Genomic DNA, 14,840 nt, shown 5'->3' on the forward strand with positions numbered 1-14,840 from the left:
TATCCTTGTTTCCAAGAATTTTAATATTTTTCACTTTTTTCCAGAGTATTTTTTTCACAATATTTTCAGTTCCCTTAACAAATTCCATTTTATTTTGTCGACTTTTCAATACAATCACGTTTTTTTCCTAGAGAGATAATAATATACTCTCAGTGCTAGGAACTTTAATGTCATTCTGTTATTTTAAAGTCAGAATTGTCGGTCAGTCTTTTTTAGGTCACAAGGAAACGAAAAAATCACGAGAAGAATAAAAAGGAAGGAAAGTGTGACGCTGATAATATTCCTTCTGCTCTTCTTGCCTTTGAAAAATAAAAAAAAGAACTAAATTGTCACGAGTAGAAATGGATGTGAAAAAAATATATATAAAAGTAAATAATGACCATTTTTGAAGCTAACATGAGAAACGGAAATATAAAAAAGAGAAACGTGGTTGTCGACAGAAAATAATATATAACTACATTCGGAGCAAAAAGCAAAAATAGTGATCTGTAAATTTATCAGGAAAAATGGATAAAGAGAAATGAAAAATATAAAATAGCTGCAGTTTCTTTTATTTCTTTTATTCGGTTCCGTCGCTGAAAAAAAAGTCGGCCCTGTCAGTCAGTCCTTTCACGTCCCAAGGAAATACAAAAGAAAAAAAAGGAGAAAAAGCAAAGTGTGACGATAACTTTGGGTCCCGGACACCTGACAAAGGGAAGCAGCGGGTCAGCTCGTGGCGGGGAAAGGGAAGAAAAAAGAAAAGAAAGGAAGAAAAAGTATCGATCTTTATACATCTTTTTCACTCTCTCAATTCTTCACTCAGGCAGGTAGTTCAATATGATTTTCGCTTTATTTCTTTTCTCAATGGCTGTATTATTTTATATATATATATATATCTATATATATATATATATATTTATATATATATATATATATATATATCTATATTTTTATATTTATATATATATATATTTTTTTTTTTTTCTTTTTTTTTTCTTTTTCGTGGTGGTGGGGAGGGGAACTATCGATCTCTTTATATCTTTCTTTCAAATTCTCCATTCATCACTCAAGAGAGGTGATTCAACATGATATTATCTTTATTTTTTCTCCCAATAACCAAATATTTTTTTCCCCATCTATACGTTTGACTTTTGAGATACATTTTTTTTTATTCTGCATGTTCTAAAATTCTAAAGGTCTCCCCTGACTTCCACAATTCTTGGGTTGCCACGCTGTGACCTTCCTGTTCACCTGTTATCTATTCTGTGCCGGATATGATCTGTCCAAGTCTTTTTATGATTCTTAAATGTCATAAGAGTATCTTCAACGCTTGTCCGTTCCCTCGCCCATTAGTGTATACCTGCGTTGTGCAAGGTGAGGGGAACGAGTGTTACATGTGTATGTTGGGGGTGGGGGTGACTGGCTTACCTGGGCGTGGCGTGTGGCCGCGGGGACCGCCTTGTGTGCCGTCACCGTCACCAGGGCGGCGTGGCACAAGGCCGGGTCTGCGTCCCCCTCACACACCTCCTCGCCGCCCACCACGCCCGCGGACAGCTGCAAAAGAAAGGCGCTGGTGGGTTAGTGTTGTGTGGATGATGAGTGAGCGAATACGTACCGTATTTGACGGCTTATAAGACGCTTGGGTTTATAAAACGCACCCCCCAATTTGGGCAGGCATTTGAAAAAAAAAATGATAAACGGGTTTGAACCACGAGTGTCAGGTTAAGATTTTTCACTCGACATGCATAGCCCTCCCCACTATCAGGTCATTATTAAAGTTTCACATGTATTCAGATCCTTATCAAATCCTAATACTTTACATTTAAAACTCTTAATATTTGCTGGGACCTACCAGAATTGGTCCTTCTTATAGACTCGAGGGTACTGCTTTGAGATGTAAACAAACATGGCGGAGACAGCGACATTCAGAGGGGTAACGGGTATAAAGTTTGTGCATCATATTTCTTTATTATTATTCTACATCATGTCTAGTTGTTGTAATATTCTAGTACATTTTTAAAACATAAGGAAGTGTGAGATTTCAGACTTGAATGTGGTTCAGTGTTTGTTGAACAAGTATGTAAAGTAAGAATGTTAAAAGATAAGGGCAAAATGGAGACACAGGCACTTTTAAATATCGAATAACAACCTGTCTTCTCAATATCTCCTCAATAGTATCCATATATTGTTTGTGTTTATCAATCAAACAAAGTTTAACAGTTTTATGAAGAAGGTCTGTCTTACCTCAATGATCCCTGTCTACTTAGGAAATGTAGCGTGTCTTGTGCGTGTTGTCAGGTTTGGTGTACAACCGTCCACTAGTTTGCTTGGGTACAAGCATTAAGTCACTTAATATTCTTCCTGACTGGTGTCATTTTATATTAAGTAGTGGTAAGTACTACTGTAATACACTGTTACTTTAGAAAAGAGTTGCTGTTGTTGCTGTAAAAGCGATCGCCACCTTATTTACGTTTGCGGAGAGGTTTGCAGTTTAATTTAAGTGCCATTGCTGCACTAAAACTTCACTTGCCAGTGACCCAAAGCTGAACCTTGACCTTATAAGACACAGGGTGATTTTCAATCAGGGACATTTCTTTGTTGGAAAAGAAGTGTGTCTTATAAGCCGTCAAATACGGTATATACAAAGACAGACAAGTGAGAGCCATGATATAGGAAGAGAAGATGGTGAGAGCCAGAATGTGTAAGGTGTATTGTAGCTTACCATTACTACTTCTACCACTACTCAACACCCACCGTAGCAAAGGCGCCAGATGCCAGCAGCTCCGTGCGGGTGACTCTCTCGGGGGCCAGCGTGGGTGTGGCTGAGTGGGTGTGGGCGTGGGCGTGGTCTTGGCGGTACACGGACGTCAGCCACGGACCAGTCACGGAGGGTACCTGTACACACACACACACACACACACACACACACACACACACACACACACACACACACACAAAGGAAATGTATTAGAATATGAAGCCTTCACATGATAGGTATTAGTTGCAGTCTCTCTCTCTCTCTCTCTCTCTCTCTCTCTCTCTCTCTCTCTCTCTCTCTCTCTCTCTCTCTCTCTCTCTCTCTCTCTTCAGTAATGTATTTTTAAGTTGATTTGCAAGAGGATGTGTAATGAATAAAAATGAGAGAGAGAGAGAGAGAGAGAGAGAGAGAGAGAGAGAGAGAGAGAGAGAGAGAGAGAGAGAGAGAGAGATATGAAGGGCAAGGTGAGTGCAGGTGAGAATCAAGGTGAGGCGTTTCCATATGAACGAGATAACACAGGTGAACACGACTGATCATTAACCTGTCCACTCACACGCACGCACGCACACACACACCCTGAGAAAGAGATAAACAAAAACCCTTACCTGTATCTTGGAATCAAACTTCTCAGGCGGAGGAGGAATGGGCGGCGGGCGGGGAATGGAGGCAAGGGTGACGGGGCGCGGGATGGGCGTGAAGTACGTGGTGGAGGGGAAGGTGGAGGAGGGCTTGAGGGTGGGCGTGGCGTAAACAGGCGTGGAGTCGGGCGTGTGAGGGCGCGGCGTGGGGACGAGGGGCATCTTCTGCAGGTCCTCGTACAGCAGACAACTCCCCTCCTCGTAGGTTGGCGTGGAGCTGCCCAGGACGCCCACGCCCACACCTACGCCCTCCATCAGAGACTTCATGTCCAGGGTGTCGGGCGGCGGGCGGCGGAACACGCGGGGCGAGGAGCTCTTCCCGCGACGCCGCCTGAGCCACACGCCCGCCCACACCAGCACCAGCACGCCCACGCCTACGCTGAAGCCCACGGCCACGCCCACGTAGGTCCGGTGCTGGTGGGCCGTGTACACCGCCCACACCTCGTCCGGGGGGTCCAGCGGGCGCGCGGCGGTGCGCTCTTCGGGCGTGGTGGCGGGGCGCGCCTCCCAGTCACCCAGCCGGCACCCGCACGGGTCTGTGAGTGGAGAGTACCTGTTAATTAGCGCCATACACCTGCACATCACACACCTGTTACGTACACATCCATATGCCATAAAACTGTAAGATATTAGAGCTGTACACCACACACCTGTTTAATACATACCTTTACTTCACACACCTACTATGTACACACCTGTGCATCTCACACACTTCTTAGATACACACCTTTATGCCACATACCTGTTACATACTTGCTCTTCACACACCTGTTAGAAACTTACTAGTACATCACACTTAAACTCCACACACCTGTTAGCATCTTAAACCTGTATATTACGCATCTACACAATACACCTCTCAATTTTTGTTTTTCAGGAAGCAGCTCCAGGGCAAAAAAATATAATAGTTTACACCTGCAAGGATTAATACATCAGTGAATATCTGTTGATCTGCATTTTTCACCTGTTGGAAATCTCATCACTTGATCTCGCTTTTCCTTTTTTCACCTTCCCTTACACCTCTTCATTTCCGCTTTACCTTCCCTCTTTTCCCCTCGCTCTTACACACACACACACACACACACACACACACACACATTCCATCAAAAAAAGAGAAAAGAAGAAAAGTGGGCTATCTCTTTTTATCTTTTTTTCTTACCTACTCTGTCTGCACAAGTTTCCTCATCACTCTGGACTAGGTGGGGGGGGGGGGGAGAGAGAGAGAGAGAGAGAGAGAGAGAGGGGTGGGTGGGGGTGGGGGTGGGGTGGGGTGGGGGGGGTGGGGGGCTTAGCGTGGCTTCGTGGGTGATGGCGTGGGAGGTGAGCGGCCGCGAGGGTGAGTGAGTGCCTGCCAGGTATTAAAAGTTGGCGGCGGCGACGGGGCAGGAGGAGGACGAGAAGGAGGACGAGAAGAAGGAGGAGGAGGAGGAGGGGGAGGAGGAGGGAATGACGGAAAGGAAAGAGTCAGGCAAAACGTAAGAAGAGGAAAATGATGATAAGGAAAGAACGTAAGATGATAGGAGGAAAAGGAGTAGTAGTAACAGTAAGAAGAGGAGGTGGAACGAAAGACGGCCTAAGGAATTAACAAGAAGGTGAGGAAGGAACGGAAGACAAAAGAGTATAAAGGCAGGAAGAGGAGCAAGAGGAGGATGAAAAGTTGGACGAAGAAGGGAAGAGGAAGAGGGTAATGAGATAACGTAATATGGAAGAGGAGGAGGAGGAGAAGGAAGAGGAAGAGAAGAGACAAACCAAGAAAAAGGAGAGACAAAAAGGAAAAAAACAAGAGAAAGAAAAATGGAAAGGAAGAGGAGGAGGAAGAGAAGGAAGAGGAAGAGAAACATGGAAACATGGAAACGCAGGCAACAGAAAGCCTATTGGCTCATTACGAGGTTGCCCGCTTTGGTGATTTAATCTGCTCGACAGCCTGGGGCCTGGGGAGCAGATGAAAGCGCCTCGATATTGAGGAGCAGATGAAAGCAACTCAATATTCAGTTTACTCCCGACGCAGCGAAGTGACGGTCGATTCTATATTTGAAGGAGTTGATAGTATTCGCATTTACTACTTCTGAAGGAAGATTGTTCCAGTGACGGATGACTCGGTTTGAAAAGAAACTCCTTCCGATGTCTGTGTTACATCGACTAGACTGAATGGGTAAACCGTTATTTCTAGTTCTTAGGTTGGTTTGCAATTCAAAGAAATTGGAGTAATCGACGTTATTGAATTTTTTTAGATACTTGAAGACTTGAATCATATCTCCTCGTAGGCGTCTTTTCTCCAATGTAAAGAGATTGAGTCGCTTGAGTCGTTCCTCGTACGGTTGAGCCCTTAAGGTTGGTATCATTTTCGTGGCGCGTCGTTGAATCCTTTCCAGTAAATCAATGTCCTTTCTGTAATTAGGAGACCAGAACTGTACTGCATACTCGAGGTGCGGTCTTACCATGGAATTATACAAGGATAGCATCACGTCTGGCGTTTTACACTCGAAGTTCCTCGCTATGAACCCGAGCATAGTGTTGGCTTTGTTGTATGCTTTTTTACAGTGATTCGCGTGTTTCAGGTCACTGCTGATAGTGACTCCAAGATCCTTTTCCTCCTGCATCGCTTGCAGAGGTCTCCCATTCATGATGTATGTGTGTTTACTATTTCTGGACCCAATGTGCATGACTTTGCATTTGTCAACATTAAAGGACATTTGCCATTTTTCCGACCATTCGATAATGTGATTGAGGTCTTTCTGAATGATTTCGCAGTCGGTCTTTGTGAGGGCCTTTCCCCCCACCTTAGTGTCATCAGCAAATTTCGATATTGTGGATTTCAGTCCTGATTCGAGGTCGCGTTCATTCCAGTCGTTCTTAGTCGCGTTTTCTTTTTCACTTTCATTCCGCCGCCGCACAAGGTAATACTATGGAGCTCCGGGCTGTTAGGGGAAGATATTTTTGAGGCAACGCTCCGAAATTTCTACACTGCACGAAAGACAGACGTTAGTGGGCGTGGTGGGGGTGGGCGGTTGGGGGGGGGGGGCGGCTGATGGTGTAAGGGAGGCGCTGGAGGTGGGGTGAGGGGTCTTGTGGGGCAGGGTGAGGCGGACGTAGGGGGAGGGGGGGGGGTAGTGAGTTTAATGGGTTGGGTGTAAGTTAGTTGGCAGGCTTAGTTTATTCCTCCTTTCTTATCCTTTTCTTCCCCTTTTCCTTTTACCTTCATTTATCCTGATCCTTATTCCTCATCCGTATCCTTTTCTCCTACCCTTTTCCTTTATCCTGATTCATTATCCTTTCCCTTATTATATCTCATCCTTTTCTTTCCTTTTTTTCCTTTTACCTTTCCTTATCCTTCACTTATCCTGATCCTTATTCCTCATCCGTATCCTTTTCTCTTACCCTTTTCCTTTATCCTGATTCATTATCCTTTCCCTTATTATTTTTCATCCTTTACTTCCCTTTTTTTCCTTTTACCTTCCCTTATCCTGATCCTTATTCCTCATCCCTATCCTTTTCTCCTACCCTTTTCCTTTATCCTGACTCATTATCCTTTCCCTTATTATTTTTCATCCTTTTCTTCCCTTTTTTCCTCATCCTTCCCTTATCCTGATCATTATTCCTCATCCGTATCCTATTCTCCTACCCTTTTCCTTTATCCTGATTCATTATCCTTTCCCTTATCATTTCTCAACCTTTTCTTCCCTTTTTCACCCTTCTTTTGTGGGACGGAACCGGAGGGGGGGGGGAGGGGGGAGAGGTCCTAATGGTCTGGATGTAGGTTGTAGGCTGGGCGCTGATTAAGTATATTTTTTTTTCCTTCTCTTTCTCCTGAAGTCTGGGGCTGAAAAGACTGGTTTGGGGTCTGCTGGGGGTAAGAGGGCTGTTCTTCCTCTTCTTTATTTTCACGTTCCTTTCTTGTGTTCTCTCTTTACTTTCTTCTTCTTAGTCTATTCACGTTCCTTTCTTGTGTTCTCTCTTTACTTTCTTCTTCTAAGTCTGTCTTTTTTTTCTTTTTCCTCCTCTTCCTCGTGTTCCTTTTTAATTTTCTTTTATGCGCTGTCTCCTTAACTTCATTTCCTTATCCTTTCCTTATCCTGATCCTTATTCCTCATCCGTATTCTTTTCTCCTACCCTTTTCCTTTATCGCTTCCCTTATCATTTCTCATCCTTTTCTTCCCTTTTTTACCCATATTCTTCTTAGGCTTAGGGCTTAGGGAGGGAGGAAATGGTCTGGTTGGGGACTGGGGGCCTGGGGGTGGAGGTGGGTGGTCTAGGGCACTGGGCTGAAGGGCTTGTTGGGGTCTGGAGGCTGGCTATTGCATTACCTCTTCCCCTTCTTCTTTTCGGGACTCCCTTTCTTCTCTCTTCCTTCTTAGCCATTGCGTTTCTCTTCCCCTTCCCCTTTACTATGATTGACACCTCCCCTTCCTTAAGTCCCATCAACAGTTCTTTCATCTCCCCTTCTCCTCTTTCCCTTCAGTATGATATATGTCTTTTAATTCCTTTTCCCCAGCATCCGTTTTCTAAAGTCGTCTTCAACAGCTCTTTCATCTCCCCTTCTCCTGTGTAATTTCCTCTCCTTCCCCTTTCCTTGCATACCTTTCCTTAAGGCATCCGTTACAGCTCTTTTATTTCCTCATCTTCCGCGTTATCCCTTCTTCCCTTTCCCATTTCCCTGCATACCTTTTCTTAACTCATCCGCTACAGCCTTTTAATATCTTCGTCTACATTGTCCCTTCTTTCCCTTTCCCTGCAAACCCTTTCTTAATCCGGTAGCTGCGGGGAACATGCATCTTAAAGGCCCCTCTAAGCGAATTAATGAGAAAAAATCATCACTCACGCAAACCATTTCATAATATATAGTACCAATGCATTTGTGATCAGTTTGGGCATCATCTATTTGGGGGGTTTATATCCTGGTAAAAAATTTGGCCCATCGCTGGTACACGGTAAAGCCATAAATTTGGCCCGTCGCTGTTACCGGGTTAAGTCATTCTCAACAGCTCTTTCATCACTCTTTTTTCCTATCCATCGACAGCTCCTGCGTTTCCATTCTTCCCCTTTCCCTAATGTCGAACTCTATAGCCCTTTCATCTCCTTTCTATCAACAACTACTGGGTTTCTTCTTTCATATTCCCAGCATCTCATTCCTTAAGTCGTTCTCTACAGCCCTTTTCCGTCCCCTTCTCCTTTCTATCACCATGGGGCTGTTCCCTTTCTCCTTCCCTTTCCCCAGCATCCCTTAAATCGCTCTCTACAGCCCTTTCATCTTCCTGTCTCCTTTCAATCACCAGCTCCTGCACTTCCTCATCTCCTTCCCCATCCTTCACAATCCTTCCATTAGTTCTCTACAGCCCTTTCATCTTCCTGTCTCCTTTCAATCACCAGCTCCTGCACTTCCTCATCTCCTTCCCCATCCTTCACAATCCTTCCATTAGTTCTCTACAGCCCTTTCATATCCCCTTCTCTCCATCACCAGCTTCTGCGTTCCCCTTTCTACTTCCCCACCCCTTCCCCTCGCCGCCTCTCCCATTAGTCCTTTACAGCCCTTTCAAATCCCTTTCTCCTCTCCATCACCAGTTCCAGCGTTTACCATTCTCCTCTCCCTCACCCCCTTACCCTCACAGTCCCTCAGTCTTCTCACGCCGCGGTTAACAGGAAAAAGAAGGAACGTTTCACACAAAAAAAAACCCTCACGCGTCTTGAATTCCCTTCGTTCTCTCACCTCGTTTTTTTCTTCTTCTCCACCTCGTGTAGTGATTTCATTAAACCGCCTCCACCGCCGCCGCCACCGTCTCCACCGTCCCGCAAGGAGCCATTATTACGTAATCACTAATTGCGTCAATTTTCCGCAGCAAAGAGAATTTCGCCGACTGCTTAATCTCACACAATCGTACTTTTCTGGCAATAAACGGCGGCGGCTGGAGCTTGAGGCGCCCGGCGGGAGGAGGCGGAGGAGGGCGTGTGTGGAGCAAGGGCGGAAGGAAGAAAGGTCAGAGGGTTGAGAGGAAGGCTGGGAGGAGGAAGAAGGGAAAGAAGAGGCAACGAAGGAAGATCAAGAGGATTGGGAGGAACGAGAGGAGCTGAAACATGGAGGTATTAAGAGCTGAAAGAAGAATTGGGAGGAAGACTGGGAGGAGAAAGGAGGAAAGGAAGGTCAGGAGAATTAAGAACGAGGAAGGATAGAAGGAAAATTGGGGGGAAATTAGGAAGAATGAGGGGAGGAAGAAAAATCAGGAGTAGAATAGGCAGAAACGAGAAAAGTCGTAAGAAAAATAGGGAGGAAGACAAGTAGGGAAGGAAGGTCAGGAGGATTAAGAACGAGGAAGGATAGAAGGAAAGTTGGGGAAAATTAGGAAGCATGAGGGAAGAAAGAAAGATCAGGAGGATAGGCAGAAACGAGAAGGGTTGAAAGAAAAATAGGGAGGAAGACAAGTAGGGAAGGAAGGTCAGGAGAATTAAGAACGAGGAAGGATAGAAGGAAAATTGGAGGGAAATTAGGAAGAATGAGGGAAGAAAGAAAGATCAGGAGGATAGGCAGAAACGAGAAGGGTTGAAAGAAAAGTAGGGAGGAAGACAAGAAGGAGAAAAGAGAGAAGGGAGAAAGGGCAGGAGGATTGAGAAGAAGAAGAAGGTGGCTAAAAGGATACCTGGGAAGAAAGTTAAGAAGATGACGAAAGACTATAATGCAGGAAGGAAGATTAAAAGGATTGGGAGAAGAAATGGAAGACTCAGAGGATGGGGCGGGACGTAGGTAGCAAGGAAGAGCAGAAGGATTGAAAGGAGGGAAGGAGAAGGATTAGAAGGATTGGGAAAATAATTGAATGACTCAGAGGATGGGGAAAGACTAAGGGTTGGTAGCAAGGAAGAGCAGAAGAAGGATTGAAAGGAGGGAAGGAGAAGGATTAGAAGGATTGGGAAAATAATTGAAAGACTCAGAGGATGGGGAAAGACTAAGGGTTGGTAGCAAGGAAGAGCAGAAGAAGGATTGAAAGGAGGGAAGGAGAAGGATTAGAAGGATTGGGGAAAGAATTGGAAGACTCAGAGGATAGGAGAGGAATAAGGGTTGGTAGCAAGGAAGAGCAGAAGGATTGAGAGGAGGGAAGGAGAAGGATTAGAAGGATTGGGGAAAAAATTGGAAAACTCAGAGGATAGGAGAGGAATAAGGGTTGGTAGCAAGGAAGAGCAGAAGGATTGAGAGGAGGGAAGGAGAAGGATTAGAAGGATTGGGGAAAAAATTGGAAGACTCAGAAGATAGGAGAGGAATAAGGGTAGGTAGTAAGGAAGAGCAGAAGAAGGATCGAGAGGAGGGAAGGAGAAGGATTAGAAGGATTGGGAAAATAATTGAAAGACTCAGAGGATAGGAGAGGAATAAGGGTTGGTAGCAAGGAAGAGCAGAAGAAGGATCGAGAGGAGGGAAGGAGAAGGATTAGAAGGATTGGGGAAAAAAATTGGAAGACTCAGAGGATAGGAGAGGACTATGAATAGGTAGAAGGAGGATTAGAAGGACTGAGAGGAGATCGGAAGGAATGAGAGAACTGACGAGGGGAGACTAAGGAGGAATGACGCAACACACCAAGCCTCTCTTTTTTCCCTCACTTTTTTTTTCCCTTCACACCTCTTTTCCCCTCCTCCAACCCCCCTAAAAATTACCTCGATAGAGAGATAGATAAATAGATAAATAGAGATAGATAAGTTGATAGATCGATCGACAGAAAGATATAGATGAATAGACAGAGAAGAAGTGATAGATAGAGATAAATAAAGTGTATAAATTAACATGTAATATTATTCGTATAGCATTTAATCTCTCTCTCTCTCTCTCTCTCTCTCTCTCTCTCTCTCTCTCTCTCTCTCTCTCTCTCTCTCTCTCTCTCTCTCTCTCTCTCTCAGTACTTACACGAGTCGAAATACACCTCCAGTATGTTCGCCTCCATTCCCGACACCACGGCCTCCAGCTGCAGGGTCAGGCCGGGGCGCTGCTTGAGGTCAAAGGTCAGGTTCTGGGGGCCGGCGGGGGCGAGGTCAGCCGCGGCCCAGCTCGTGCTCAGAGGCGTGTCGTCGAAGAGGGAGGAGTTGCTGCCAAATGTGACCTTCGCCTTGATCTTGGGCTAGAAAAGGTGTTGGGTGAGATTAGGTGCTGAAGGTTGATTGTCTGTGTGTCTGTCTGTCTGTCTGTCTCTGTGTCTGTCTGTCTGTCTGTTTTTTTTTTTTTTTTTTTTTTTTTTTTACAGCAAAGGATACAGCTCAAGGGCACAAAAAGTAAAAATTATTAAAAAAAGCCGCTACTCGCTGCTCCTAAAAAAGAATCCAAAGAGGTGGCCGAAAGATAGGTCAGTTTCGGGAGGAGAGGTGTCCTGATACCCTCCTCTTGAAAGAGTTCAAGTCGTAGGCAGGAGGAAATACAGATGAAGGAAGATTGTTCCAGAGTTTACCAGCGTGAGGGATGAAAGAGTGAAGATGCTGGTTAACTCTTGCATAAGGGGTTTGGACAGTATAGGGATGAGCATGAGTAGAAAGTCGAGTGCAGCGGGGCCGCGGGAGGGGGGGAGGCATGCAGTTAGCAAGTTCAGAAGAGCAGTCAGCGTGGAAATATCGATAGAAGATAGAAAGATAGGCAACATTGCGGCGGAATTTAAGAGGTAGAAGACTATCAGTATGAGGAGGAGAGCTGATGAGACGAAGAGCCTTTGCCTCCACTCTGTCCAGAAGAGCTGTGAGGAGCCCCACACATGAGATGCATACTCCATACGAGGGCGGACAAGGCCCCTGTATATGGACAGCAACTGTGCAGGGGAGAAGAACTGGCGGAGACGGTACAGAACGCCCAGCCTCGAGGAAGCTGATTTAGTAAGAGATGAGATATGAAGTTTCCACTCTCTCTCTCTCTCTCTCTCTCTCTCTCTCTCTCTCTCTCTCTCTCTCTCTCTCTCTCTCTCTCTCTCTCTCTCTCTCTCTCTCTCTCTCTCTCTCTCTCTCTCTCTTTCTCCTTTGCTTTATTTCCTCTTTCCTTCTAACTATCTTATACATATTTTCCCTATCTCCTGTTCTTTCCCTCCCTTCTATCTCTCTCTTTTCTCTTCCCTTTCCTTTGCCTCTTCTTCTCTTCATCCCCTTTTTCCTTCAGACTTGTTCTTCATTTTCTCATCGTCTTTTCTTATCTTTCCTTCCTTCCTTCCTGTCTCCTTCTTTCCTTCCATCTTTTCATTTTTTCTGTTTTCCCTACTACAAGGTCACTTTTTCTCTACTCCAGTTTTCTTATCTCTTACATTCGCCTCTGCTCTAATTTTTTTCTCCTTTTTTATTTTCCTTTCATCACTTCGGGGAGTACGAGTGGTGTAGGGTAACAGAACGTAGCAATTGTACTGTATTTTCTTTTACGTTGCGACAGACTATTTCAGAGAGAGAATGTCGAAACGTTGTGAAAATATAGTCCAAGTGCTAGATCCTGTGACTCCCTCCACCACCCATTCCACCCATTTTCATCACTTTCTCTTCTCACACCTTCCGTCTCTTCCACACCTCACTCCTCTCTTCACTCCCTCGTCTTCCTCTCTCTCTCTCTCTCTCTCTCTCGCTTTCCTTCCTTTCTGCTACTTCCCTTCCTCTCTTACTGTCAACTCTTTTTTTTCCTCGTCTTCCCTCCTGTTCTATTTTTCCTTTCTTCAATTTCTCTTCTTCCTCCTTCCGTCTCTTCCACACCTCACTCCTCTCTTCACTCCCTCGTCTTCCCTTTTCTCTCTCCCTCTCTCGCTTTCTCTCCTTTCTGCTACTTCCCTTCCCCTCTTACTGTCAACTCTTTTTTTTCCTAGTCTTCCCTCCTGTTCTATTTTTCCTTTCTTCAATTTCTCTTCTTCCTCCTTCCATATCTCCCACACTTCATTCCCCTCTTCACTCCCTAAGTCCTCCCTTTACTCTCTTCCTCTTTCCCTTTCTTTCCTTTTTGCTATCTTTCTCTCTTCTCCCTCCTTATCTCCCTGTTAACTCTTCCTTTTATACCTAATCTCTCTCTCTCTCTCTCTCTCTCTCTCTCTCTCTCTCTCTCTCTCTCTCTCTCTCTCTCTCTCTCTCTCTCTCTCTCTCTCTCTCTCTCTCTCTCTCTCTCATATTGTTATCTTTCCTATACCTTCTTAAAATTTCTTCTTCTCTACCTTTCTGATACCTTCCCTTCCTGTTTACCCATTCATTCCTCACTTTATCTCTCATAACCTATATTACTTTCTTCCATACCTCTCTTATCTTCTCCTCTTGCCTTCACTTTCTTTAAATCTCTTCTTCCTCCTTTCTGATACATTCCTTCTCTCTTTTCCCACCTCCCTGTTAACACTCCCTCTTTATACCTTCATGTCCTTCCATCTGTCACTCATCTTCCCTTGTCTATACCTTTAAATCTCCTCCTCTCTCCATTTTCCCAGCACTCCCTTCCTTTCCTACCTCTCTTCCTAACATCGACACTCACATTCCCCTCTTCCCTTCCCTTTCCTTTCCTTCCCTCGCTTCCCTTCCCCTCTCCCTCTCCCTTCCCTTCCCTTCCCTCGCTTCACTTCCCCTCTCCCTCTCCCTTCCTTTCCTTCCCCTCTCCCTCTCCCTTCCCTTCTCTTTCCTCTCTCTCTCTCTCCCTCGTGTAAGCCAGCCCAGCCATAAGCAAGCGTCTAATGTGCCCGGCGCCGCTTTCCTCCCGTGCATATCAAGGGATAAAAACGTGGAATGGCGATGAAGCACAATTCCAGGAGTTTTAGAAGGGAATGTTTATGATTGTGGTGGTGCTGGACAGACGCGGCCGCCATTGTGAGAGAGTAAGAGAGAAGGGGAGAGAGAGGAAGAGGGAGAGGGAGAGGGAGGGAGAGGAGGTGAAGCGCAGATGAAAACAGGGGACATAACAGGCTTAAATCAGGTGATGGAGAAAGACCAGGTGTGTCCTCAGGTAAGGTCTCTCTCTCTCTCTCTCTCTCTCTCTCTCTCTCTCTCTCTCTCTCTCTCTCTCTCTCTCTCTCTCTCTCTCTCTCTCTCTCTCTCTCTCTCTCTCTCTCTCTCTCTCTCTCAGAGAGAGAGAGAGAGAGAGAGAGAGAGAGAGAGAGAGAGAGAGAGAGAGAGAGAGAGAGAGAGAGAGAGAGAGAGAGAGAGAGAAACACACACACACACACACACACAGGGGCAGCCGGGTGTAATATGAGGCTTAGCGGTGAGGTGTAGGGGCAAGGGGCGGAGGCTTAGCGCGTTACACCTTGCTGGGGGACAATGGCTCAGGTGGGAACGAGATGCAGGTAACCTCGTATGTCCGCAGGTGTGAACGAGAGCGCGAGAGAGAAAAAACGCGTATCTTCAAAGGTGATAAAGAGTGAGAGTGAAAAGAGTTACATATCCGGCAACAACTACGTAAAAAATAATATTGAAGCTGGAAATAATAATAGTAATAGTAGTGATAATATTAATGATAGGTATTGCACGACTGATTGAACCTTTTAATTATCACCTCCATTTCACCT

The 14,840-nt window shown here is 45.2% G+C and overlaps 1 protein-coding gene across 3 annotated transcripts in view; it reads right to left on the reverse strand.

Annotated features, from left to right (window-relative positions):
- The window catches only part of LOC127006616 (discoidin domain-containing receptor 2-like), a 390,501-nt gene that overhangs the window by 24,823 nt on the left and 350,838 nt on the right, over positions 1-14,840 (reverse strand). For all 3 annotated transcript variants that reach the window (XM_050876726.1, XM_050876725.1, XM_050876724.1), the window contains exons 10-13: positions 11,255-11,465; positions 3,343-3,911; positions 2,734-2,874; positions 1,408-1,533 (exon numbers count right to left, since the gene is read on the reverse strand). In XM_050876726.1, coding sequence (XP_050732683.1) covers positions 1,408-1,533; positions 2,734-2,874; positions 3,343-3,911; positions 11,255-11,465 — 1,047 coding nt within the window. The remainder of the gene's footprint in view (positions 1-1,407; positions 1,534-2,733; positions 2,875-3,342; positions 3,912-11,254; positions 11,466-14,840) is intronic.

Source organism: Eriocheir sinensis, chromosome 33, assembly GCF_024679095.1.
Source record: "Eriocheir sinensis breed Jianghai 21 chromosome 33, ASM2467909v1, whole genome shotgun sequence".
Taxonomy (NCBI): domain Eukaryota; kingdom Metazoa; phylum Arthropoda; class Malacostraca; order Decapoda; family Varunidae; genus Eriocheir; species Eriocheir sinensis.